Source organism: Acanthopagrus latus, chromosome 15 (assembly GCF_904848185.1).
Source record: "Acanthopagrus latus isolate v.2019 chromosome 15, fAcaLat1.1, whole genome shotgun sequence".
Classification (NCBI taxonomy): domain Eukaryota; kingdom Metazoa; phylum Chordata; class Actinopteri; order Spariformes; family Sparidae; genus Acanthopagrus; species Acanthopagrus latus.
In genome coordinates, this window is record NC_051053.1 from 8,989,764 (window position 1) to 9,016,659 (window position 26,896).

The following is a 26,896-nucleotide window of genomic DNA, read 5'->3' on the forward strand; positions in this document are numbered from 1 at the left end:
GTCAGTGTGCCATGACAGGATTCCTAAGGATAGTTCTTTATTTTTTAATCCTCTCCTAAACAATCCCATTTGGTGATTCGTCTCCGTGGAACAAAGATGGACAAGCTATTGAAGCTGAAAAGTGGTGCTGCGTTGTCAGCCCTGAATGCAATCTGCTGCCTCCGTCGCGTGCGTTCTGTATCGTTTAGGCGGTGTTGTGGTTTGTTCCCCTCCTGTCTGTGTAAAACAGTTGACCTTGGCTCACATGCCTCTAGGTGGGATCCCCAGCATACTAATGAGGGTTAGTGCAGAAGAATGCTACGCAATGGCTTTCTGTGTCAGCTAGCCTGGCTCTGATCTTTACTACAACTGCCACTTCTGTTGCTGCAGTTTTAAACAGACGCTTTGTTCCATTTGATGCACATGGTGGCGTTTCAATGGATGGTCTAGACGGGCAAATGCTGTCTGTGCTTCAAGAATAGTTCAAGGGAATAAAGAAATATCAATATAATCAATGTGTATCCGCAGGGTGCACTTGTTGTAGTTGTGTTACAGCTGCATTTCCATTTTTATATTAGCTGTTGTCCTGTAAGCTAATATCTCTTTCTGACCCTTCTTTCTCAAATCAATAGGGTGTCTGCATCATGACGACAGCCTTTCTGCACTTCTTCTTCTTGGCATCGTTCTGCTGGGTCCTCACAGAGGCCTGGCAGTCCTACATGGCGGTGACAGGAAAAGTCCGGACCAGGCTCATCCGCAAGCGCTTTCTGTGTTTGGGCTGGGGTAAGTAAGCAAGCGGACATGTTTTCCTCTGAACCTCTTCATTACCTCCCTTCATACCTCGCCGCCGCCGCCATTTCTCTCCCAAGGTCTCTGGCCAAGGTGTCTTTTCAAGCAACTGGACGTCTTTTTCTCGTCCGCCGCTCTCATCCCCTCAGTGGGGCAGCCAGATCTTCATCCTATCACGTTCTTTGTTGTGATGCTTTTGTGCTCCAGTCAAGCTCTCTGAGGGCTGGGTAAATGGACTGGCATTGAGCAGTGGGGGGAGACAGACTGGTGCGGCTCTCCCGTAGCAGGCTGCAATGACCTTATGTCTGATAAAGAGGGCGTGAGCCAAGCTTTTACACTGCAGCAGAATATATTTTATCTTAGAAATAGAGTTCGGGAGAATGAAAGGTGTTTGCAAAGGTAAAATACATTGAATTTATACACTCCAGCTGGTTTTAGTGTGGGCTGTGTGGTTATACATATTCTGACATATCTGTAACAAATATCACAAATGAAATGCAGGCAGCAGTGATCAACCAGTATAATGTACTTATGATCGATATTGTGACAGATTTTAATCAGTGTGAGTCTCAGATGATTAAGTTTCTCCTTCCTCCCACACTGCTCTCCCTGCGCTTGCATGTCACATTCCAAAAAAAAAAAAATATATATATATATATATAATAATGACAATTATATATATGTTGGTAAACACAGGCAGTCTGAAATATCTGCATCAAAATCTGAAAGATTTCGATTTTCACTTCATTTGATATATGTCAGTATGAATACTCATCTAAAGGGTTCTTTCTTACAGACTACTAGAAATCTCTGCTTTAAAAAAAAAATCAATTTGATTATGAAAGAGCCCACACTCATTCTTCTTGTTACCTAGCAACAAACAGGGCTCTCTTAGTCATTGCAGTGCCACTGCTTGCTGCAAAAAAATGGACAAAGGCTGTTCTACAGTCACATAGATTCTCCCCCAAAAACGCCATAAGACACAATCTGATGATAAAATAAGACAACGGGGTATTGTTGTATGACAATCAAAGTGCCTCACATAATCTGGATGCCATTTATTACATGTAAGGATTTGAGAATGAAATTAAACTAATCCTCTACAGATTACCGCCTGCATTCAAACAGAACAATTTTCGAAAACTGATTTCTGAAAGGCAGCACACAGTACCTGTTGTCTCTTAATTCAGCCTGTTTGAAGTGCTGCGTCGCCGCCAGACTGTTGAACGCGCGGTGATTCATGACATGCTTGTATACACTCGGCACTCTTTACCTCTTCAGCACTGCGGAGAGGCACTGGATGGCCACGGGGTCCTCGCCTCGTGCCTCCAGGAAACTGATTACATCAATAGCACCTGCCTGCGCCGTTCCAAGAGGAAAAGGGCGTTAATATTCTGAGCACACAGTAGTAAGGAGCTGAATCCATTACACCAATCTATAATGAGGAGCCATACAGCAAAATAAGAAAAAAAAAAGAAGAAGAAGAAAAAAAATCATAGAAGAGGTGTGGAGGTGGTGGGGGGGGATTTCTTACAGTACAGTGATGAGATTTCACGACATGATTTTCTGGACTGGATGCACTGCTGCCATTTTGTCAAAGCACAGTACAGTCTGTTCTCCTCCGCCTCTTAATGGAATACTGCACAGTATGTTGACTGAAATACTGAAATGCATACACTGTAGTTGATCATATACTCTCGGATGATTGTATAGTCTCATTCTGTAGCTTCTAATGGAGTGACTGTAGCTGCACTTTGTTTAATGACTGCGAGGCACAGAGGCCGACTTCTTCTTCTGCACTGAAGTGGGATCATACTCTCCGTTCTGACAGGAACTGCTCGGATAACTATTGATTGTTTCTCTCTTTTCAAGGATTACCGGCCTTAGTGGTTGCTGTTTCTATGGGATTCACCAAAACAAAGGGCTATGGGACACCCTTATAGTGAGTTTGACTTCTTTTATTTAAAAAAAAAAAATCTGTATTCATTATTCAGTACACACACATGCAGTGGGTCCGTTGTAACACTTAAAAGTAATGATTAAGTGCTTCTGCAGTGGCTTACTTATCCTAAACAGTGCCATAAACACAGTCCCCTGAACCCAATCAAATTTCAAAATAGCACAGCAAGACCCCAATTTTATGTGAGTTGTATCCCTGCTGGATACCAGACGCATAAACACTGCTTAAAATCTCTTTAGCATTTTATTATCCTGTGAAACTTTGGAAATAGAGTCACAGCATATGGCACTTCTCCCCTGACAATTGGGGGAAATACAATTGTATGCCGGTGTGCGCCATTAACTTGGATGTTAATGTCTTTGGTGGGAGTTAACTGTGTTTTGCTGTTTTTTCCCCTGCAGCTGTTGGCTGTCTTTGGAGGGTGGGCTCCTGTACGCCTTTGTTGGACCCGCAGCTGCTGTTGTTCTGGTACGTTTCAGGAATCAGATGTCTGCCTTTAACTTTTATATGCCGAGAAAATGAGGGAAATGTAGATTTACAACAGCAAAGCCAGTGTTTGAAAAAAATGTGCAGGTGTTTGTATTGTCTTTACTTGTAGTGCTACGTATCCACCTAGATTGGTTTGATGTGGTTTGCAGAGTTTCTGAAATATTGACTGCAGAGATGACCATCTTCTTTAAATACAATGCAACTAGATGTCACTCGGTTTGTGGCGCTCAAAGCACCAAGAAATACATTTGAAAGACTTAACAGCAGCGTCTCTTCCCAGAAATCATGACCCAGATACTCATGACAATCCACAGACCTTGTTGTGAGCAGTTTCATCTGTAGGAACTATTTTCTTTCTTCCGAACTACACCCGCCAACTGTATCACCACACGGAGGGGAGTGTGCATCGTTCACGGGTGACAGCATGCGATGATTTTTGGCAAAAGACATTGCTGTTGATATTTTCAAATGGATTTTGGGCACTTTGAGCTACCCCAGGAGTGACAACTGGTTCCATTATATTTGAGGGTAAGCAGACATCTCTATAGACGTTATCTCAAAAATTCACACCAACACAGTCTAGATGGATGTATATATATATATATATATATATATATATACATGCATGCGTATAAATAATTATTATAATAACAAAAATCTACATTTTGAGGCTTGTTTCTAAATAAAAGACAAACCACAACTGAGTGTTACTGATGGCATGGTACTGATGTGGGACAACTGCACTGTGCTGAAACTCAACAAAACGTTGCTGTGAAAACGCCTAACAGGAGGAACACTCTGGTTTCAAAGTCAAACTAATGAGCGTCCCATCAGGCAATGTGCTCAAGTAATTCCCTTTCGTTTACCATAATGGTGCTCCGTGTAGCTTTGAGGTTATAAAGTATTCATGCGTTAGAGTTGTTCAAAAATCTAATATACTGGGGTATTTTAATCATCTTGTATTTACACTGCTGTACAGAGAAAATTACACAAAGAATGTGATTATGCAAATCATTCTGAGTGTGTGTCAGAGGGACAGAGGACAGCGACTTCTGAGTCACAGTCTGCATTGACAAACCTCTGTTCTGTGGTGGGATTTGAAATAAAGCGATTTTCAGATATTTCTTCTTTTAAAAAGTGACTAAACGCCTTAGCTTGACTTGACGTCTCGCTGTTCTGCGGTTTTCACTTTGTGATGAAACTCCGAGGAACACCCGCTAATCTCTTCAAAGAGTGGCAGAGAAAAGAACGCCACACTGCCTTTATCACTGTATTGATACTGTAGAATCTGAATTAAATGTTTCCCGGTAACAAAGCTTATTGGATTTAAAAAAAAAAAAAAAAAAAAGTTCCCAAATGAATTGGTGTGAATTACTGATGAGCTCTTTATCTCAGCAAGGGGGATTTAAAATAGCAGCAGTTGAAATGTTTTAAAGAATTTGCATCCCAGCTCCTGTAAATCTCCCTCTGTTTTCTATTAGGCGCTGCTAATAATAGGAGAAGGTGCCTTTGAGGAGACAAGTGTTTCTTGTCAAGCAGATCTTTTCTTGAGGCTGTTGTGCCGGGTGAAGTATCCAGGGCATGCCTCATCCACTGGCTGAAATGTCAAAGAGATGAGCAAACAATAGAAGCTAGAGGTCAAAGCTCAGCATAGATGGAAAAAAGGGGGGGTGGGGGGAGAAAAACGCCTGCAGGATAATGACATTAAATTATCTACTACCTATGTATCTATTCAAGAAGATGCCTCTGTATGACGAAACACATTCAAATAGAATCATCAGCGAGAAGACTGGCTGTTTTAATCGTCATTTTACAGTTATTAATCATATACGGCCACAAATGGATACATTACTTCATTGCTATGCATCGTACAACCAGCTGTGCTTCAAAATGAAATGTGGTCACTTGTTCCCTAAACAAGTGCACACACTGGTCAGATCAAGACTGGTGCTCGTACCTGTCTTGTCCAAAGGGGCCGCCACAATCAACAACAGAGGAAAGCTCCTTGTGTCTGCTTTGACGGTGGTTTTGAAATAATATTGTTGCAGCCGATTTTAAAACGATAACTAATATCCCTATTTCCTTTCCCGTCGACAGGTGAACATGGTGATCGGTATCTTGGTCTTTAATAAGTTAGTGTCCAGAGATGGCATACTGGACAAGAAGCTGAAGCATCGAGCAGGGTATGACAGCACGTCCTTGTTAGTACCTCCATTTTCTATTTCCTAACATTTCTTCTTCTTAACTTCTTGCAAAAGTATAAACATGCTTTGATTTTCGTATACATATGGAGATTCAGACCTCCTTTTTTTCCCCCCTCACTGTTGAAAAGGAAAATTAGAGGCATAAACATAAAGAGGTCAGATCTCTCTCGGGAGCGACGTGGCTCAGTACTTTCTTTGGCAGAATCAGTCCAAGATGAAAATCATTTTTAAACGCCCACGCGCTGGCTGCCTCTGCTGCTGCTAATATGACTGGGGGGGGGGGGGGGGGAATTTAAAGTCGGACTAGTGGCTGTTAGCGTTGTTTGTCATGCTGTTGTCTCTGTGTCCCACAGACAGATGAGTGAGCCGCATACAGGATTAACTCTCAAGTGTGCCAAATGTGGTGTTGTATCAACAACTGCTTTATCAGCAACTACAGCTAGCAATGCAATGTAAGTGCTTGTCAGTGTCTTTGAATCAATAAGTCGGTGCTACGGGGAGTCTCTGCATGTACAGCGTGTCCACCTCCACAGTATAGACCGTAGCGCAGTCCACTGCAGTGTAAACTGATGTCCCAATCACACCCACAGAGCATCAGATCAGTACAGGGGTCTTTTACTGTAGACTTACATTACTACTAGCAAGAACATGAAATCCCTGCTGTTACTTCAGGGGTGACAAATAAAGCTCCTGATGTAGATGTTACCCTATTGAAGTGTTACTTATCTACAACGATTTGCTTGCTTTTATTTCCGCTACACGACCCTTCCTTCCTCCCTCCTCTCAGGGCGTCCCTGTGGAGTTCCTGTGTCGTCCTACCTCTGCTGGCTTTGACCTGGATGTCTGCAGTGCTCGCCATGACGGACAAGCGCTCCATCCTCTTTCAGATCCTCTTTGCCGTCTTCGACTCACTGCAGGGTTTCGTCATTGTGATGGTGCACTGTGTCCTACGGAGAGAGGTAGGGGGTGATTCGAAGTCACCTTTCTTTATTCATTCCTTTATTATTATTTTTTTTTAATTTCAGAGATGCGGGGAGTAGATTTGCCCGAAACAAATTAAGTCACTTCCCAATTGTATTCAGAGGTTGTTTGGAATTAGAGAAAGACGGTATGAACTTGAAGGGAAGGGAAAACAGGCCAAGGACATAACTTTTGGAACAGTTGTGACAGAGGAATGTGTTGTTTACTCTGCAATAGTGTTCATTTTGAATATGAAACATTTGGTTTTGTCTTATTTTTGTATGGGTTGAACCTGGTAGTGAAAGGGTTGCCTATTAGAATATGCTATGTAAAAAGGGTAGCTATAACAAGGTAAAATATCAGCCCACAGTTTTTTGGTCAGTTTTTGTTTTCTTCTCATTCATTCATTCATTCATTCATTCATTTACTTTCATGCATACCTCTGCCAAGGCCGAACCGTCCCTTTTAATTAATCCAATATCAAATTAAACATATTTAAATGTATATCTTTTTGTGGATCTACATCATAATGTACACACTCAGAAATCCCAGGCACCCAAATACATGAATGTTTTCATCAAGATCCGTGTATGATCTCCTGAGAAATTAACAAAAATGTCAAAATCCCTATCTGGCAATCTTAAAGAAAGTGAGACATTCTTGGATCCATCCCTTTATCTGGATCAACACCAAATGTTAATGGGGTCTATTTTGGGCCGAGACCCATCTTTCAACCAAGTTTCATGGAAATCTGCTCAGTAGTTTTTGTGTAGTCGTCTTGCCAAACCAACCAACCAACAAACAGACACCCTGGGCGGAGGTTTTAATCTTTACAGACTTGACAGGGGCCGTGACATAATAACAAAAGCAAACTTTATTTAAAAAACATGCAATGTCATTATTATTGTGTTGTGGACATGATGGAAACCAGACGGCCTCTGTCTCCAGGTCCAAGACGCCTTCAGATGCCGGCTCAGAAACTGCCAAGACCCGATCAGCGGTGATGCAACAGGAACCTTCCCGAATGGGCACGCTCAGATAATGGTAGGTGCAGTTTAACCCCCCCCCCCAATTATCTGTGAGCATTAGATGCTCTATAATTTAAGCAGACAGTGTTCGCTGGTTATTTATAATACATATGCAAACCTCTGTGTTCTCCATTGACCTTAATTTAACTTGCGCTCCTCTCGCTGTTTTATTTTCATTTTCCATATTATTCGGTTTAATTTGGCATCTAAAACATAAGGCATTGTTTCCCATAGGTTAATAATTTTCCACGCGACGCTTTTTTCGGGAGGCTGCAATTACATGCAGCGTGGACACTTGGCCCTCTGACAAATTGCATTGGTTCCCTTTGGTTCTCTTAGGCTCCAAGCGCAATCCTTTATTTCCGTTTGATTGAACTTACTGTTTGCCATGCAGCCCCTTTCTCATTTCCTCTCACATGGTAATAGAAGACTGTTCCCCCGCCTGACCTCTTTGAATGGGAAACCAGTCTCTTCATCCAATGCGACCCCGCCACTGGCACATCATGGCAATGATCTGCCATTAGTACTCTAACACCCCTCCGACGGATATACTTTTCACGATAGTAGAATGGTGTCATGGGCGTCCTGGTTCGATAACAGTCATTAGAAGAGAGCGCAGAAGACTTCCCAGCTGCTGCAGTTGCATTTTTTTTTTCCTACATAGGTGTTTTATTGATGTATTGTTAGGGTGAAAATGAGCGCTCTGCAGTTTTCTAAAGAATCGGGTATAAAAGATAAAAAATACTATTGATCCTAATGTTGCAGCTAGCTTTTTTACAGATGAGAATAGCTCTAGATCTTTTTTTTTTTCCTCTTTTTTTTTAAAGACCGGAAATGGCCTCATTATTTTTAACAGCTTTTATTTTTTTTAGCAACACTGACCATTTGTCTGTCCTCCTTCCGTAGACTGACTTCGAGAAAGACGTGGACATCGCCTGCCGATCAGGTAAAGAACAGATGGTCGCTCTCTCTCGTTAACTAGATTCTCCTTGCCTGGCATGTTAAAAAAAAAAAAAACAACAACAAAAAAAAACCCAAAAGAGGTTAGACAGTAAAAAATAGCTGAGGTTACATAACAACCAACAATCCCCACAGGAGGTTTTTCACAGTTACCAAAACACTGACTTAAATCTGAGAACAAAACAGTACAAAGAGAGCTGTTGGATATTCGTTCAATTTTTTTCGGATTTACAGCAATAAATGTGAATAATGGCAGCTTTTCCCCGTCTTCTGCCAGTTGCACTTTGTAATTATGTTTTTCATTAACATGTCGAGACTGTCATGGAATAAGTGTGTAGGTGCTATGGGTCTCATTTTGAGAGCATTTTTCTCCCGCAGCTAAGTGGGGAGGTAATATCCCATCTTGATTCCTGCATCTTCACTGCTTTTGAGCCACAGTAATTGCTGCCAGACGAGTGTATGATTTAATAAAACAATAGTGAATAAATGTCCCTCGGAGATGGTGCAATTCATCCTGCATGTAACTAGTGGTGGCATCCAGCGTGAGCCTCGCCTCTCTCCAGCTCCTTCCAAACCAATGGAGAGCACGAGTTAAATGGATCTGCTGGGAATAACCACGCTGACCATTATTCAGAGCTCCCCGAAACACAGCTTGTTAAGAGACAAAAAGAGGGCTGTCTGGCTCTTGTGACCCAAGTCGCTTCATTCTGTGCGGTTTTGTAAAGCTAAAGTGGACATACCCGATACAAAAAGGGCCGAGCACAGGTGTCATTCATAAATCATGACCGGATCCAGTCTGAAGGAGACGTGCAGTCGGGGAGAAGTGCACTTTACAGATAATTCTCGGGGCTCGCAGAGTTTGAGTTTACAAACAGGGATTATTCTTGGCCGTTGAAGTTGGATTGTGCTGTGTCATCCCCTCAGTATATGAGAGTGCACTGTGATCTGAGAAGTTCTTCAGTGTGAATACCACACTAGGACAGTTTCAGACAGAAAGGCGAGCATTAGATGTCTTTGTGATCTCCTTGCAGGCATTTTGTGAACACAACTCACGATGAAAAGATAAAAATGCTCAGTGGGGACGGCAGGGTGTTCACATTCACTCTGTCTACATTAAAGCTGCAACAATACATGGATTATGAAATAGTTGATCGATAGACAATTAAAAGCCCGATTCAAAAGTATTTTGATAACTAATTAATCGTTTCAGTTTTTCATACAAAAATGTCAAACGCTTTCTTGTTCGAGCGTCGTAAATGTCAGGATTTGCTATTCTTTGTCATTTTTGGTAATTAATTTTGAGTCTGAGATTTTGGACTGTTATTCTGACAAAAGAATCAATTTGAGGTTGTCACTTTAAACTGTAGATAATATTGAAAAGCTTTTTTTGTCATTTTATAGACTAAATAATCGATGAATCATGTAAACGATCACAGACTCATTGATAATGAAAATAACAGTAGATTTTAGTCTATTTTAATAGGTACCGTCTGTTTCTCAGAACATGTGACATATTACAAAGTAATACCTGTTAGTACACTTTCTCCTCCGCAGCACAAAACCCCCTGTGAATTGACTCACATTGATTTGATTTCTCTTGTTCTTCTGCTCATACGTTGGATAATCTCAAACTGTGACACCACTTTCATTACTGAGAAATTCCACCTAATCCTTGTATCACTTTGCCCTGCAGCACTCCACAAAGACATGGGCTCTTGTCGCGCTGCCACCATAACAGGCACCCTCTCCCGCATTTCCCTCAATGACGAGGAGGATGAGAAGGCCCCCGAGGGCCTCAACTACTCCACGCTGCCTGGCAACATCATCTCCAAAGTGATTATCCAGCAGCCTTCGGCTCTGCACATGACGATGGGTGTGGGTGACCTGAAGGAGCAGTGCATGGCTGACAGCACCGTGGACATGCGCCGCACTGTTTACCTGTGCACCGACGACGCCATGCGCCAGAGCGACCACGACATGGCCGGCCACGACATGGAGGGCCACCCGGGGCAGGGCCAGATGATGGAGACAGACTACATAGTCATGCCCCGTGCCTCCGCGGCAGCAGGGTCGTGTAACACGTCCACCCTCCTGAAAGAGGACAAGATGAACATCACTATGGATACGCTGCCGCATGAGAGGCTGATGCATTACAAGATGAGTCCGGACTTCAACATCAGCCCGTCAGGCATGGACCACATGAATGTGAACCTGGAGCAGCAATATCCGAGTGCTCCGGAGCAGATGCAAAACCTGCCCTTTGAACCTCGCACGGCTGTTAAGAACTTCCTCGCCGAGATGGAGGAATCCGCGGGGCTTTCTAGGAGTGAGACAGGGTCGACAATATCTATGAGCTCCTTAGAGGTACTTATCCTCCTGTGGAGAAGCACCGAGGACACAGAGCTGAAATAAACCATACATGTTGTTGTGTACGGATCTTCTTAGTAACCCCTTCGTGTTTTATTTTCACAGAGACGAAAGTCGCGATATTCTGATCTGGACTTCGAGGTACGTACAAACTCGTCTCCGTCCACAGAACATGCATCTAGCTTTTTTTATGCAGAAAAAAAGCCATTTTTTGCGGTTGTGTTTGTCATTTGATTTATTAGTACTTGTTGTGCCTCTTAAGCTTATTAGAGTTACACAGCCTTGACTCAATGAGATTTATTGACTTGCTGTGTCGTTAAGGTAAAAGCAAGGCTGTCAACTGACAAACAGGGCAACAGTCCTCATCTACATTCTGTCCTCCTCCATCTCCTCCATCCATTAGCTATACGCTGATTTTCCAAAATGTATGCTTTTAAAGTCATTTGCACATTTCACATCTGATTTTTTTACCACTGGTTTCAACTATGATTATATTGGCTTGCAAAACCCCCTTCGGCAGGTTTTAGCATTTCCTTTGCATTGTTAAATCCGGCTTTGCTGCATATATATTGTACACGCTTTCGAAGTAAAGGAAACACGAGGCTCCTGGCAGCTGTTTTAGCGTGGCGTGCATTTTGTTTGATGCGCACCAACTCTTAAAATGGAGGATTGGTGCCAAGGTTTGATTATAAGGATTTCCCCTTGCGCCAGCAAAACTCTAAACGAGGCAATTTGTCACTTAAGAATTATGTTTAATCCAGATACTCCAACTGCTACAAATCTAAATAGTGTTGTATCACCCAAACTTTAATTATCTTGGTGTTTCCTTTATTTTGGCAGTCACTTATGTGTATATATGCAGGGACGAGTAGATTTGTTTCAGACCTGGCCTTTAAGTCAACTACCATGACACTAACAAATTGATCAGAGTTGGAGGGGGTGGAGAAGAAGATGCATTTCCATTATTGGCTGTCAATACCAAAGAAAAAACCCTTGCCATTGCAGAAAGTCATGCACACCAGGAAAAGACACATGGAGCTGTTCCAGGAACTGAATCAGAAATTTCAAACCCTGGACCGATTTCGAGACATACCAAATATGGGCAGCATGGTGAGTAACAGGAAACCAGGGGGGTGGCGGTTAGCCAATTAAAAGAGAGCAACATCCAAATAACCCTATTCAGACATCCGGGTGCAGGGCACATAATGTGTGATTGTGCAAATGAGCAGCTACGTAGCTGAGGTATTCATGTGGAAGTGAGCCTCCCTATACATAGAGTGGCCTGCCAGCAGCTGGCGGGGGGGCGAGTGAGGGTGCTGCCCCTTTAAAAGCACGGAAGCATTTTCTCCACAAGGCCAGTCTCAGGGAAGAAAGACCTTTGGTAACGCAACAGAGTGCATCCATTCCAATGCAAGGCCATGAATGCACTTTTATTTACATGCACATTTATCTACTTAGCAACCCCATCATTTTTTCCATTAATGCATGGCAGATTTTTTAATCTATCAACATCTATACAAGTATTCCCTTAAGTTCGCTCTCTTCTCTCACTGCACCTGTGTCGGGGAGGGGGGGGGCGTCTCTCCCTTTCGGGAGAGTCGTGAGCATTCCTCTCGACCTCGCCACAAATCCGAAGTCCCAGCGTCTTGTCTCCACACCCGGCTGGAGCTGTTAGACAATGGGGGGATGTCGAGCTTTTATCCATCTCTCTCAGACAAGCAGCGATGTTTACCGTGTTGAATGCAGCAAACAGAAAATTGGGCTGGTGACCAAACACAGCCAGACTATTAGACAATGTCAGCCAAAGAAGGCTGTTTGGCTGCATGTTAGCCTTTTTTTTTCACTCACATTTCAGTCACCCCTACAGCACGATGTAATTTGAGGCCCGTTGCTTAGTTACCAGTGCAAGTTCTTGTGTATAGAAACGATATTACAGTACATTCTCACTCCCCCTCCCCCCCTTTTCTTTTTTGTTTTTTTTTTCCTTTTTCTTTCTCCCAAATGAATCTGCTGCAGATCTAGCTGCAGACATTAGTATCCATTTTAATAGTCCCTGAATGGGAGCGGCTTCTTCGCCTTGCGTGCGATAGTGTCTTGGGGACTGTCGATGAGAGCGCATTCAGATGAATGGCTCGCACGTGAAGCCTATGTAATGCACCAGTTTCTGAGCTTGGGGAAACAAAAAAAAAAAAAAAACAGTTCTGCTACGACTCCATGATAATAGTGTAAGCATGGTCACATTTAATACACTACCATTACCCTTTTGTTATTTGATGCTTTCCACAGCATTAATCCATTATTTTCAATTAGCGATGGGTAGGAATTCATATAATGCCCTTTCTGACATGAACTGAGTGTTTTTATTCTTTGCAAATATAACAAGTTTAGCCGCAGAGGATGTCATGCCATTAATATCGCGCCCTGCTGGCAATGTTCACAGGACAAGACAATGCCAACCAAGAACCCATGGGAGAGCTACAATCCAGCCTGTGAGTACCAGAATTACGCCACTATGAATGTACTAGAATCTGACACCAAGGACTCACTGGAGATGACGCCCGCAGAGTGGGAAAAGTGTGTCAACTTACCCTTAGATGTCCAGGAGGGAGACTTCCAGACGGAGGTCTAGGAGGGTGAAGAAGGAGAGAAAATGCAAACTAGGAAAAAAAGGAGGAGCAGGAGGAGGAGGCGGAGGGGGATGTATTTTGCACTGAATAAAGCAACAGACTTTTCTAACAGCCTTGGCATACATATCTGGATAATACGAGTGTGGCAGGGACATTATGTGCCAATACAATATAAGGACTGAGGAGAGAGGAAAAAAAGAAAAAAAAAAAAAGGGAAAAAAACATCAGTGTTACTTTTTGTATTCTCACTAGTGTACTTAGTGTGGGGCAGCCTGGTGTACAATATTTACCATCATGTGTTTCAAATTATCTGTTGGAATTGGCTAAAAAAGGTGATCTCTCTAGATGAAACCTCACAAAGCAAAATGACATGCCATGTCGTCCCAGCTTCATTGGGTCCAGTTTTGATTTCCTAAAACTGGACCCGGGAGCACAATGTATATATTTATGCAGGTTTTTAAAAAGTTTATAACAGTCTGTTTGGCCATTACTACACTTTTTACTTTATAATATAAAACATGGGAGGCAAAGAGGATTTTTTCTGTCATATTAAAATGAATGTTTGTCAAGCTACATTCTTCATTGCTTTAAATGCAATAAAGATAATACTCACTTTTATATAAATAATATATTTCACAACTTTAATACTGCAGAATCTGCTTGAAGGATCCCAGCAAGCTCTCTCATCTGCAGCTCTGTATAAAATATTTAAAAACAAAAATGTTGTATGGTGTAAATAAACTTTTGTCTACATATGTTTTACTTGTGCCAATTTATTTTAATGAGAACAAATGCCAACCTGATCAAAAAGTTATAGCGAAAAATGTTAACATTTGAAAAGGAATGTAAATAAAAGAGGAAATATGTTCGTACTGCTTCAGAGGTTGTGTCAAGTTTATGTGGTTTTGTTGGTTGTGGAGTCTGTGAAGAGAACATGTGAATGTGTGAAATTTAGATGATGGACATGTGACTGAGTATAAACAAACAGCCATCCCCGCCAGAGTGTTAGCCAGGTAATTCAGAAAAAAATTGTGCTCGTCCCACTTCTCTTAAAACCAGAGAAAAATAATTGCATGGACTCTGGTTTGACATCCAATCTCCGGTTGAGCTCAGTGCAGACTGGATTACCCAAACAGTTCCGTTCAGAAACTGATGATTCATAGCTCAGATTAGTCATTCCCTTTTTGTGATTTAAACCTTCCATTTAACTGGAGGTGAGCACCAGAGAGTCTCCTGACTCACCTCATAAATCCACCCCCTGTATCTGATTTCTGAATTTGGATAGGAAACATTCAAACTCGTAATAGGTTTTCTGTGCCTCCAGAAGGTTCACCTGATAAGATCAGGGAAGATTTTCCGGGGCCCGGCCAGAGCACAAATGGGAAGAGGGTGCGAGGGCTTAGAGGGAGAATCTTGTTTGTCCTGTCCGGTGGTCTGCGGCACGGCTGACACTTCTGGCGATGAGTGCATCGGTATGAGAGCCTCCTCTGGGAAGCTGGGGAAGAGACGGACGAAGAGGAGGAGGAGGAGGAGTGACTTGGATCTGCAGCATCAGTGAAGAGTGATGACGAGGGGGGAAAAAAAAGGAGGAAGCTGACAATAAAGGCAGGCTCGCATTAATGAGGTTTCTCAGCTGTGCTCTGATGTCCTCACAACATAAATTAAGTTGATTACGCGTAGTGCTCGGTCTAGACGGGAATGTTTGAAATTAACAGTGCATTTCAATTTGGACTACCATGCATAATCAGGTTAATTATATACTGTACCGCTGCTGCCTGTTAGAGATTTATTTTTTTTCATTAATGTGCCGACGTCAGTGAGCCGCCTCTCATCCTGCTGCAGCATCCGTCTTTAAACAAAAACCCCACAGCTTGTAACAGATGAGACAAATTAACTTTATGGTAGACATTTTCAGGGAGTGATGGGAAACTGCACGTCCAAGTGTGCAATATGTAACAACTAGCCACCCGTTAAAGGTCATCCAAACAAATAGGGGGCAGCATATCGCCAGAAAGATCGCTAACTGCTGCTAACTGTAGCCATCAAGAGACCTGGGTTCAGTTTTGGAGACGGCGTCCTGTTCACTCCTATAAAAGATGCTCAGAATTCTTTTTGGGCCACAGCGCGTGACGTGACCACGATAATTACACCGCTTGGCTCCTTTAAAAACTGTCTCCAAAGCCTGGATCTCATTCTGAGGGCTCAACTATAGCTGCTGTTAGCTAGTTAGCTCGGTTAGCCGTGCAGCCAGCGGTCCAGACTGGGAGCTCGGGGTGGTGTTACCAGACAGGAAATGCAAAGGTTTGTTGGTTAACATGCCAAGTTCAGTGGATATCTCTGCAACACAACACGAATGTAAATGTCATATTTTGTACACTTTTGAATGTTTTAATCTAAAATGCATACACATTGCACCTTTGAGGTGTAAGGGCTCACAATAGGGTACACAATAGTATTTGTATCGATGTCAGGATTTCAAAACTGTTCAAAGGTAATGTCCTCTTTTAACGGCAGTGGATTATTGTTACCTCATCGTGTCTGAACGCTTGGAGAAGAGCCTGTTAGGCTCTTCAAGATGCACTTCTGCCATCACCGTTCTTTAAATAGCCATGGTCACCTCACGAAAAGCTGCATGACGCGAGCTACCCCAAAACAGTCTTTCATGTATTCACGAGTCGTGCAGCTGTTCCAGCACGTTTTCCCTCTCGCAAAACTCGTTGACTCGATGGCGCGCAGCGGCTGTCAGGCGGATTTTCTTTCTTTTTTTTTTACCGGTGAGAGCGATGAGAACGGATTGGTTTCGTTGCCTCTGGAGGTAATTTATGTGCCCCATATGACCTAATGGTATTCAAATGTGGGGATCTGGGTTCAGAGTTGTTCATCAGCTCGACCGGGTGAATTATGTCAGTGTCAGACGAGCGCGCCGAGCACGTAGTGACTCAGCAGCAGCAGCGGCATGATACACTTTAACCGCTCAAACTAACTGCGAGGGCCCTGTTTTAATATTTGTCTTAATATACTGTTTGTGATCATTCCTCTGTTCTACATGTGTCAAAAGATCCTCAGAGAAGAGGCTTTCTGAGTGTCTGTTCTCTAAATTCTGCTGGCGTCATGCAGCACAGTTCAGGTTTTTTTTTGTTTTGTTTTGTTTTGTTTGTTGGTTTCCTCTAACAAAACTGAGCAGTGTGCTGAGGTGAAAAACATTCCCACCTTTAACTCTGCTGGCCTGCGGATAAGTCTCCAGACGAAAAATGACTAATGTTCCATCAGACTCTGCCTGCGTCAACACCCTCCTGCCATCCTTTAATGGGGCTGAAATATAAAAAAAACGTTTGGGCATCATTCAGCACACAGATGCTTCACTTTCCTTCCAATAATCACATCTTACTGCTATTTCATGAGAATGTTTAAGATTTGAATCCCAGATCATGCTGTAAAACATGTCTATATGTCTGACGCCGTTACTGAGTGAAAGCTGGGACGTGTCTTCCGTTTGGGAGTGAGTGGCAACTCCCGCGGGCACCAGGAGAGCAGGGAGGTTAACCTGCCGAGGGGCTGCAAACACTGAATCAACATAATCACATTGATCCTGCGTCACTTTCCTCCCCAGAGGGGTGAGGCAAACTGTTGATCTATCAAGGGCCTGTCAGAGGAGTTAAAGCCCCGGGGGGGAAAAGATTCAAAAATCACAAGAGGCACTCCGGCAGATATTGTAGACTGTGGAGGGCATCATGACGAGAGGAAAAGTGCTGGCAAAACGATAAATGCCGCGAGTTTTTCAATCCTACTTTTGTTGTAACTTTGGCTGATCCTGACTTCTTCGTCCCAGGGAATCATCACTTCGGTTGGTATGAAAGTCAAGAGCTGCTGTGTAACGGAAGCTTTATGGAACAGATGTACTGTATGAAGGGTTAGGGTTAGAGATCAATGATTCATTTCTGTTGACCACTGTAAGTAAGCCCTTACAGTAAGTGGCTTGAAAGTAAGTACCCTCATGTGGAGTCGCTAGATTCCCGAAGCGTCAGGCTCAGGATGCTGGGATATTGTTGCACAGCTGTGTTCCAGGTGGTAAGTTGTTTAAATTCTGGGAATCTGAAAAAATGTCAGCATTTCATCGCTTCCTGACTGATCAGCAAGTAAACAGAAGATGGGGAGCAGAAATCTGGAGGTAAAAACGACATTTTTGACAACCCACGAGCTAACGTTTCTGTTTGAGTCACCCAACGCGTTTCACCTCAACGCTTAAACAAACATTTCTTAGATGTTCGTTGACATTTGAGAATCCATACTTACGCTTTTCCTATCGCATTATGTAACAATATCAAACAATGCCGTTAGCAAGGAAGTGCCTGAATGCTAATGTTAGCTGTTAGCTAATTGGTCATCAAAAGTGTTGTTTTACTTTGAGATGTGGTCCCATGTCCCTCCAGATTTCACCTTTCCGCTGTCTCTATTGCAATAATGTGTCAGATTCCCTACTTTCTTATGACTTGCAACCTGGCTGGAGAGGAGGGAGAGGAAAATGGCTGCCACGTGAATGTGGTCGACCGGGGAAGAACAACCTCGGCAGAAGTTCTTTAATAGTTAACATGGTTTGATTTGAAACTCCCAAACTGATCCCACGGAGCAGAGCATGAGGTCAGCTTTTGGTTCACTGAGATAACGGGATCCGTTATCACAAGAAAACACAATGATTAACGTGAATCCATAAAATGACAGCTAGCATAGGTTTAAGACTAAATAACTACAGGCTAATGACGTCTGAGCTGTACATTTGAATGGGATCTAAATATTTCTGTGGAGCTAAGCAAAAAAATATCAAGCAACTCGGAGACGACCAGCAGGGAGTTTGATGAAATAAGTTAAAGAAACTGTAATGAACTGTAAAACTGTACTTTTCAAGGTAGCTGAGCTGGAAAAGGAGGGGGAAAAAAGTTCCTCCACGAAAACTTTGCGAGGCTCCTCACAGCAGGTACTTACCATGCACTGTATAATACAGTGTGGTCTTTCATCCTGTGGAGCAGGAAGATAGATGATGGGTACAGAGGCCCCTGACACTGTTGTGTAATTCCTCTTGGTATCTGGAGTAGTCCACACCATCATCTCTGCCTTATTTCAAAACAGTCCTTTTATCTACAGCGGGCAGTTCCTTCAATACATTTTTTAATTTTTTTTTAAAATGCCACCTCAAGTTGCATTATAAATAACCAGATGGAATGAAGGACAGGGAATTATTTTTTTTCTCTTTTGTTGACTGATAATTGGCAGAATGGTCTGGTGCGATGCGACGTTGGGAGACAATGAGACCTGGACATGTTGCGGGGTCACACATCGGTCGGAGTCTGGCTTCACTACATCCCTGTATGTTTCATCCGTGTAAACACAAGACAATCAAATCAATATTAAAAGGTCCAGTCTGTAGGTTTCAATGTTGTAGAAAGTACCCAAAAATTATACTTGAGTAAAAGCAAAAACCTTGCATTGAATGAATAACTAGTAATTGAGACTTAAAAGAGATGTATTATCCTTTTTTTTCTGGTTCATAACTTTATTTGTATTTTGTTCTATTACTACTAAAATATGTTTACATGCTTTAATCTTCAGAAAAAAAAACAAAAACATAATCTTCTCATACTGTCCAGTGCTGCAGCGCTGTATTCCCCTCGGTCTGAAACCGAAATCAGTTTTAACCCCCAAATACCCACTCTACTCTGATTGGTTGGCTCGCACACGCCTGAGCCAGCAGCGCTGATAACAACAGAGCAGCTGTGTTAAATTAATTATTGAGTACCAAACAAGCTGCTAGGCATTCATTTATGCAACTGTGCAACTTTGCAATATAACGTGATGTCACAAATTCAGAAAAATTAAAGGTGGCGCCACCGACGAGGCATTTTAGGAGCAGTGTTTTCTGTGGGAGAGGTACTCAGTTACATTCTATCACTGCAAGGATTTAGTGGCTTCAAACGGCAAAGCTGCAGACTGGAAATAACTTGTCCCTCCCTTATGGTGGCTGCTCACAACGTCTCTAAAGCCTGTATTTATTTTGGCCATTCTGGGCTACTGTAGAAACACAGCAGAGCGTCATGGCGGACTCTTTCTGGAGGAGGCCCCGCTCCCTCTGTAGATATAAAAGGCTCATTCAAAGGTGAACACAACGATTCTTCGTTTTAGGCGATTATGCACCACAATTGTGAAAATTAGATTCCACTTCTTTCAGCAGGGCCTTCCCCCTAAATCCTACACACTGAACCTTCTTCATACGGGTACAAACTGACTTTGCATAAACATTTCAGTTCTAGGATGTAGTAGGATCAAATTTGATCATGTTCACCAATACAGATGAAACAGTTCTGCATAAACTGCGTCCAAATCAAATTCATGTTATGAACGGCCCTTGGGCTGATCTTACTATAATGTGGCTCCCTGCAAAAAATATTTGTTTTATTTTTTCCCCCCCAAACTTATGTCGTTTTTTTCATTAAAAGTGCCTTCATTGTTCCCAAACAAACTTGCAAGAGACGACCTAAAAAGCGATGCCCGAAGGAGCAGGAAAATGAGACAAGACTGGCTTTTGAATAAGGGCCGTGACAAGACGAAGTTGCTCTCTGAGCAGTGAGAAACCCTCTGATCTGACATGTTGATCATCCTCTCCGCTGCAGTTTCCGGGGCTCCATGATTTTTGGCTCAAGGCTCATATGGTTTATTAGTGCATGTGGGGGTGGCACATCACATAATGGCTTTTACTCAAAGCAGGCTCGCACAATGGTTGTGACAAGGTATGCACACCACAAACTCTTAATTGGACACGCACTCAAAATTTCATGCAAATCCATCCGAGGCGGGCGCCGAGTGGTAATATGCTAATCCAGGAGCGGATGTATTTGACTGTCACTTTCATTTGATACGTGTCCTTATTGCTCTAAAACTTGTTTAAGTGTCAAAACCTGAGCCTTAAACGGCATAATACACTTGCTCGCGCACAGAATTACAGATGGAGGTTATGTGCTTTGCGGCTCCTTAATAGATTTTGCCAAATCTGACCACAGTGCGGTAATAGTTTGTCAAAGCGCTCATTACAGTCAGGGATTAATGAAGATAAATACGGTAAGGAACACAGAATTAAAGGCTGGTTCATTGAGTTTGTGTCTTCATCACAAAGCGTGTTTTCGAGAGAGTGACTTCATGAGAAAAGACTCAATAGCAACCACATTTTATAGACAGCAGGAAGAGAAACGATCAGATGTTTAGGAAGGGAACTGACAGGAGGAAGGGACAGGTCATGAAAAATGGCTGCAAACTGTCCAGAACTGCAGAAACACAGACTCAAACACTGGGCACGATGAAGCAGAACTGCTGAACTGACTCACTTCAAACAGTGTGAATGACATGTCATCATCGTGTTGTTTTATTTCTTTGAATACAGGCATAATGAAATATAGACACAACGTCCACAACAGCTGCTGGTTCGTGATCACTAATTAGATCTCAAAGAAAAAAAACGAGATTCAGGCTGATTTTCAAAATTTAGGGGAGCGCATATATATCTATATATATATATATATAAATATATATAAATATATATAAATATATATAAATATATATATAGATATATATAGAGTACCATGTGCCCATCGTGTCACTGTGCATTCATGAAGCACAAACATTTAGTCTCCAAATTAAAAAAAAGTAGTCATCCATCATAATATTGTGTCGGGTTGTTAATTAAATCAACAGTGTGTATTTATTTTGACACTTAATACACTGACAGCAAATCAAACACAGCAGAGAAAGTCATTAATAGTTCTATGTAACACGCCTGCTGTTGATCAACTCCGCAGCACTGCAAAACAACAAGTACTGCTTAATTAAAAGAAAAGTCACATCCATTTCTTTGATTAATATAGTTTTCTCATGCTCTTCCGACACAGAGAGCAAAAAGCGGCTGAACCCATTTCATTTAAAACCAAGAATAACTGAGAACACCAGCCGCAGTTGGTCCTTTACATTTCAAACACAGTGCAGGTACGCCGATACAGTAACGTTTGCTTAAATAATGATGGTCTGAAACTGCAGGTACCTAAACATAGGGGGGGAAGCAGCAATGCCCCTAGAACTAGTTAACCTCAGACAAAAACAAGCTAAAAAAAATAACTTTGAAAATGTTAGCGCTGTCAGCGCTCAGAAATCATTATTTTTTTATACCAATTACCTTTTTCAGAAAACAAGCAAGCAGAACAGTTTGTGTAGGCTCAACTGTCTTAATAGCGTTTCACTTAAAAGGTAAATGAAGGTCAACCAGCTCTCGATTCTGTCACAAAATAACCTTTAAAGGGTCTAGAAAGTGCTTAGAGGGTTTCAAAAACAAAAAAAAACAAACTAAGTTTGTGTCCAAACTTCCTCTCATAATAAAGCTTAAAGTTGGGGAGCAGCACATGACTCTGTCTCCTCCAGCAGAAAAATGACCAATTTGTGTCAGTTTCAAACTGTTGATAAGTGAATTCTCAAGGTAGGATTGAGTTGGAGGACGCTCCCAGAATCCCAAAGTCATCAATAACATTGACTGGAGGAAAAGACACGACAATCAGTCTGAGCGGTCTCATTAAGGGGGAGGCATGTGTCAACCCGAAACAAGGCAGGAATTCACCGCAATTACTCCTTAAAAGCAATAAATTAAATGAGGACAAATTACTCACATTCATTATTTCTATTTCTCTTATGAAATTGTACTTTCTAGTCCCTTAAAGTTATGGTTGGAAAATCCATCGTCTCAGTGCACATATTCATCATCGCTCAAGTCTGAGTCATCGGCCTCCACCTCTCCTTCAATCACAGACTTCTTCCCCCTGCAGCAGGACACCGCCAGCCCAATGAGGAAAGCCTAAGAAAAAAAAATGAAAATAATAAGCAAAGCTCGCATTAGAAAATATTTCGTAAGGTCCATTTGATCGATAAAATGCATCCACAGCACCGGGAAGGAGGCTATTAAATGTGTTTTTTTCCGCTGAGGAGATTAGCTGTGCATTCTTGGAAAATCATTTTCCAGTAACCTTTTTCTGAGTAGAAATTAAATTATGTGCTTCTGCTCTTGCACTCGTCCCGGGTGCAAACACTCTTGAACTGCTTTTGAACTAAATTAAATGTTTTATAGATGTTGTTTCTGTGAATGTTTTGTTGCTCCAAAGATACAAAATAACAATTTACACAGTTTCGTTGTTCATCGCCGCCAAAAGAATGAGAGGAATCTCAAGCCTGTGTGAGCTGTTTTTACAGCCCGAACACATAAAAAAGAACGTTCTACTGGGATTTTGACTCTACTTATCGGGACGATGACACTTTCTCTCCGCATCCTCAGACTCACCCCGATGAAGGCCCAGTTACCAAAGTAGTAGATTGTGCTGAAGAACCAGAACTTGTGGAGGAAAAGATAGGATCTTGTCACGATGCACTGGTCTGGAAGGGATAGAGAGAAACACAAAAACATCCCGATAAAGCTTTCTGTTCATAAAAAGTACACAAGTTAACACAAAAATACAGGCAAGTATCGTTTTTCTTTTGATTGTGACATCCATCATGTCTTTGAAAGGAGAAAACATTGAATTGATCTGCAGCCGAGTGGAATTTACAAAGTTTAAAGCGTAGCAAAATGTGTTGTTACTGAGAAAAACAGAAAAAAAAGTAAACTGGTCTTTAAAACACAGTGGAAAAAATGAGAGGCCGTTTGCCTTCGCAGTGCGGAGGACGCTCCTCTGCACTGTACGTACGTTGCCTATGTCTATGTTTGTTGAGCACCACTTTGGATTCCAGCCTCAAGTCGAGATCTCTTGCTGTCTGAGAAGTGGTGTTAAAGGTCAGTCCTTACCCAAAAAGCAGATTTCAAATTATTGTTGTGGAGGCTCATTCTTGGCCTTGGCAAAACATATCAGCCCAAAATATTATCAAGGTTCACTTTCTGAGCTATTCCTTAAGAGGAATGCGTTCTTATAAAACTTATTTCAGTTTCTGTATTAATCGATACAGAATCACTAAAAGGAATAGTCATAGGAAACACATTTCTCCTCCAAAATGATTAATAAGGCCGGAAGCTACAAGAAGAATATTGTGGCCTGGGAAGAGGAGGACTTGAGAGAGGGGAAAAGACAGATATGTAGCCTGAGGAGACAGCAGTTTTTGGTCTTTAGAGAAGTATGAGAGGTAACCTCTCTGTGAAGTGAACTATCATCAGGCGTCGGTCAAGGACACCGGAGACTTAACCTAAAATATGCTTGTGATGGTAGGGGAAAGCAGAGCACTCGCAGAAAACCCCCTACAAGCTTTGAGTAAAACCCACGGAAACACAGGAAGAACATGAAAACTTCATACAGACTCGGGCCCCAGACGGGAATCGACAACTGAACTTTCTTCCTGTGAGGAAACAGCGCTGGCTCCCAGGCCCGCGTGCCGCCCTGATGTTCATATTCACGCAGAAGGAGCGCTTGCTATAACATCATTGTTATTAAGGGGCTTTTGCTCACTTAAGAGCCAAAAAGCAGGCTGCTATTACTACACGGAGCAGTCCCTGAGGCAATTTTGTCACCGTAACCAGAAAAGACAACCGGTCTTCTGAAAAGAGGAAAGCCATGTCACTGTCAGTGTGAATACGGCTTAACCAACGGATAAAACTGCCGTGATGCAACATTTAATAGAGTCTTGCGCCAAATATACCAAGTGTTACACATCGGAAAGGCAAAAGGTAAAGTACTGACACGCAACAAGACACCAACAAATTGTGAAGACAGTCGACCGTGGGTTATGGGTTATGCATGTAACCCCGATTCCCTGATGAGGTACGGAGTACGCAACTCCGTTCGGGACCCTCCGGTGGCTCTCCGGATTGTTATTGGAAGTGAGCAAGTAGAAAATGATGATCTTATCATCAAAGGGGATCTGAGGAAGAACTTGTATGTATATGTTTGACTCAACTTCAAATATGAGGAAGATATCTCATTGTTGCTTTTACTTAATGTCAGTGGTCGTATTCTGATTGATGTCTTGCTGAAGTCTCTCCGTCTGTCTTTGTATGAGCCTTTGATATCCTACAACTAAGTGCAGCCACAGTCATGAATAAACCAGCCAAGAGAACATGTCTGTTTACCTGCGATGTGCTCGCCATACCGAGGATGGAAAAGCCCACTCGCGAAATGTCCGAAGAGTATTCCTTGCAAGCGAACCTGATCCACCAGGCAGCCGCGTACTTACTAATTTACCAAAAACACGTTTGGAATTTTGGTTCTTTTTTTTCTTTTTGTTGTTGTTGTTGATGATATCAAAGCACTGCTACTGAACATGTGAGGCCTGAGAGCATATTAGGAAAAGAGCTTCTTCAAAAGAGTAAAAAAAAAATAAAATAATGTAATGTTACACGGTATGCAGTAATCTACTTCAGGCTCAAATTTACTTTACCTTTTACCTTGCTAAAGGTAAGCATAACTCGATTCTGTTATGTTCTCAAAATGATATTTAGTTGCTGTGACCAAGGACAGCTCAATTGGTATTGACGTAGCAAACACAAACACATCAAAACCTAAAACTTGAAGAATTGAACGCATTTATTGCTGATGAAGCCCAAATGCTTTCTGCACTTTATGCCGGTGACATCACCTTTTGAGTCTGAGCTCTCCAGCTCCTGACAGAACTGATACTGCTATTGATCTGACTGGTGGAGACGGCAGGAATAATAAAAAGAATTCTTAGGCTGAGTCATTCCCCTTTATGTGCTTGAATGGGTATTGGCAGGCATGGGAAACGCTGGTGACGTCGATTGTGGAAAGTGCCAATGATATGCGTGCAGTGTCTGGGTCTCTCCTCGGTGCTCTGATTGTTTTTTTTTGTTTTGTTTTTTTTTAAAGGGGGGAAGGGAAGGGGGGGGAAAGCTTCCCTTCAGATCACATGTATTAATTAGCTCAGCCATGCACACTGAAGCAAAAAAAGGAAAAACAGTTCAATATAATCCTAATAATAATTGCTTAATTCCAAAAAGCAAGACAAGAAAGGAAGTCCACAAAGCTTAAGTGAAGACGAAGCGCACTGTCTGGCTATGTTAGAGAGCCATCTGGAGCATTGACGCTAACCCCGCTGCGCTGCTCCTATCACACTGTTTCTTACACAGCTCTTCACACTGACTTGAACCCCATGAACAGTGCAATCAGAGTTTTACTGAGCGGCGTGACATCGAGGTCCAATGCAATAACTCAGTCTGGTTCAGAATTTATTCAATAAAAGACAGTCTTTTTGAAAACTTTCTCCTCCAGAGTGCTGAAATTTGAAATCTTAAAAAAAAAAAAAAAAAACAGGCAGATGCAGGTCTGTTTCATGTATCATCAAGATTAGATAGGAAGGGCTCACGGGGCTCTGAGGGTATACCAACAATCGGCTTGCACTTAGCTGGGATCAACAGATAATAGCAGAAGCAAGTCTATCTACATCCCCACGACCCCGCTCTATTCCTGCAGCGCCTCAGCCATCTGTAGCTCTCCAGCTGCTCACCTGAATTGTGGGGCTCCGAGTGGGACCTGCAGATGGTTCACAACAGTGGTCTGCCTAAATACATTATCATGTACACCACTGACCCACTTCACCTTGAAATCATTACCGTGCTCCGATAAGAGCACAGGGGCAGCGTGCGAGTGCAGGTAATTTCACCTTGACTCATGATACCTGGGTGAGTGGTGCCCCGTGTAGCGTGATGCATAATGTATAACTTTCATCTCTGCGTTCAGACACAAACACATGCAGGAACCCCCGAACACATAAACACACGCAGAGACACACAAACACACACACACAGTTCTTTGTGAAAGCCTCTCTATTGGTAAGCACTCACGTTCCTACACTGTACACTTTTTACTTTCAACAGAGCACTTTCATCGCAATGTCCTTAGAGGATGCTGCTGTTCCTTCAACAGGGCTATTTTCAAAACTCTGGCTCCTCATATAAGTGTTCACCAAATGCATCTTTTTTGCAAAATCTTTTCTTCTTCTTCTTGTTTTTACTTGCAGACAAGATCCATTTGAGAAACAGTCAAGACCTTCAGATGCAGACAGACATAAAGTCAAAGTGACCTTGCCTTACTCGACCCATCCTAAACCACTCCTTTTACCAGCTGAGAGCGAAGAAACAAAGTTCCTGCTATTTACAATGCAGGTCTTGTTCCTAGACAGCTCATCAAAACCATTTTGGTAATGACAGGAATTAGTGAATTGTATGCTCCAATATGCGTGTTTGCAAGATGTGTATGTTATCATATTGAAATATAGATTGATTCATCAGCCTGGTGGATATTCAGCATTTTTACAGTTATCAGCATCTTTTTTTTTTCTTATGTCTGATTGGTGATGAGATAAAAATAAAAATGTATATCCATTCCAATTACTGGTCTCCTGGATTACTAAAAATCATCATCAGTATCGGCCCTGAAAAAGAAACATATCAGACAACCCCCTACGGTAGACCAGAGTTACAAATAAATGGCTGACCAGAACCTCCCATGTACT

At 42.2% G+C, this 26,896-nt stretch overlaps 2 protein-coding genes across 8 annotated transcripts in view; one reads left to right on the plus strand and one right to left on the minus strand.

Annotated features, from left to right (window-relative positions):
* Positions 1-14,243, plus strand: part of adgrb3 (adhesion G protein-coupled receptor B3) — a 122,003-nt gene extending 107,760 nt beyond the window's left edge. For 5 of the 7 annotated variants that reach the window (XM_037124911.1, XM_037124912.1, XM_037124915.1 and 2 more), the window contains 12 exons: positions 612-762; positions 2,641-2,710; positions 3,130-3,196; positions 5,315-5,418; positions 5,775-5,873; positions 6,209-6,380; positions 7,330-7,425; positions 8,316-8,355; positions 10,063-10,733; positions 10,842-10,877; positions 11,742-11,846; positions 13,177-14,243. In XM_037124911.1, the coding sequence (XP_036980806.1) occupies positions 612-762; positions 2,641-2,710; positions 3,130-3,196; positions 5,315-5,418; positions 5,775-5,873; positions 6,209-6,380; positions 7,330-7,425; positions 8,316-8,355; positions 10,063-10,733; positions 10,842-10,877; positions 11,742-11,846; positions 13,177-13,365 (1,800 nt within the window). In that variant the 3' untranslated portion in view covers positions 13,366-14,243. The remainder of the gene's footprint in view (positions 1-611; positions 763-2,640; positions 2,711-3,129; positions 3,197-5,314; positions 5,419-5,774; positions 5,874-6,208; positions 6,381-7,329; positions 7,426-8,315; positions 8,356-10,062; positions 10,734-10,841; positions 10,878-11,741; positions 11,847-13,176) is intronic. The other 2 variants (XM_037124913.1, XM_037124914.1) reach the window with 1 other exon arrangement.
* Positions 14,244-20,744: 6,501 nt separating this feature from the next.
* The window catches only part of lmbrd1 (LMBR1 domain containing 1), a 60,761-nt gene continuing 54,609 nt past the window's right edge, over positions 20,745-26,896 (minus strand). Inside the window, exons 15-16 of the mRNA XM_037123728.1 lie at positions 22,725-22,816; positions 20,745-22,244 (exon numbers count right to left, since the gene is read on the minus strand). Of these exons, the coding sequence (XP_036979623.1) occupies positions 22,134-22,244; positions 22,725-22,816 (203 nt within the window). The 3' untranslated portion in view covers positions 20,745-22,133. The remainder of the gene's footprint in view (positions 22,245-22,724; positions 22,817-26,896) is intronic.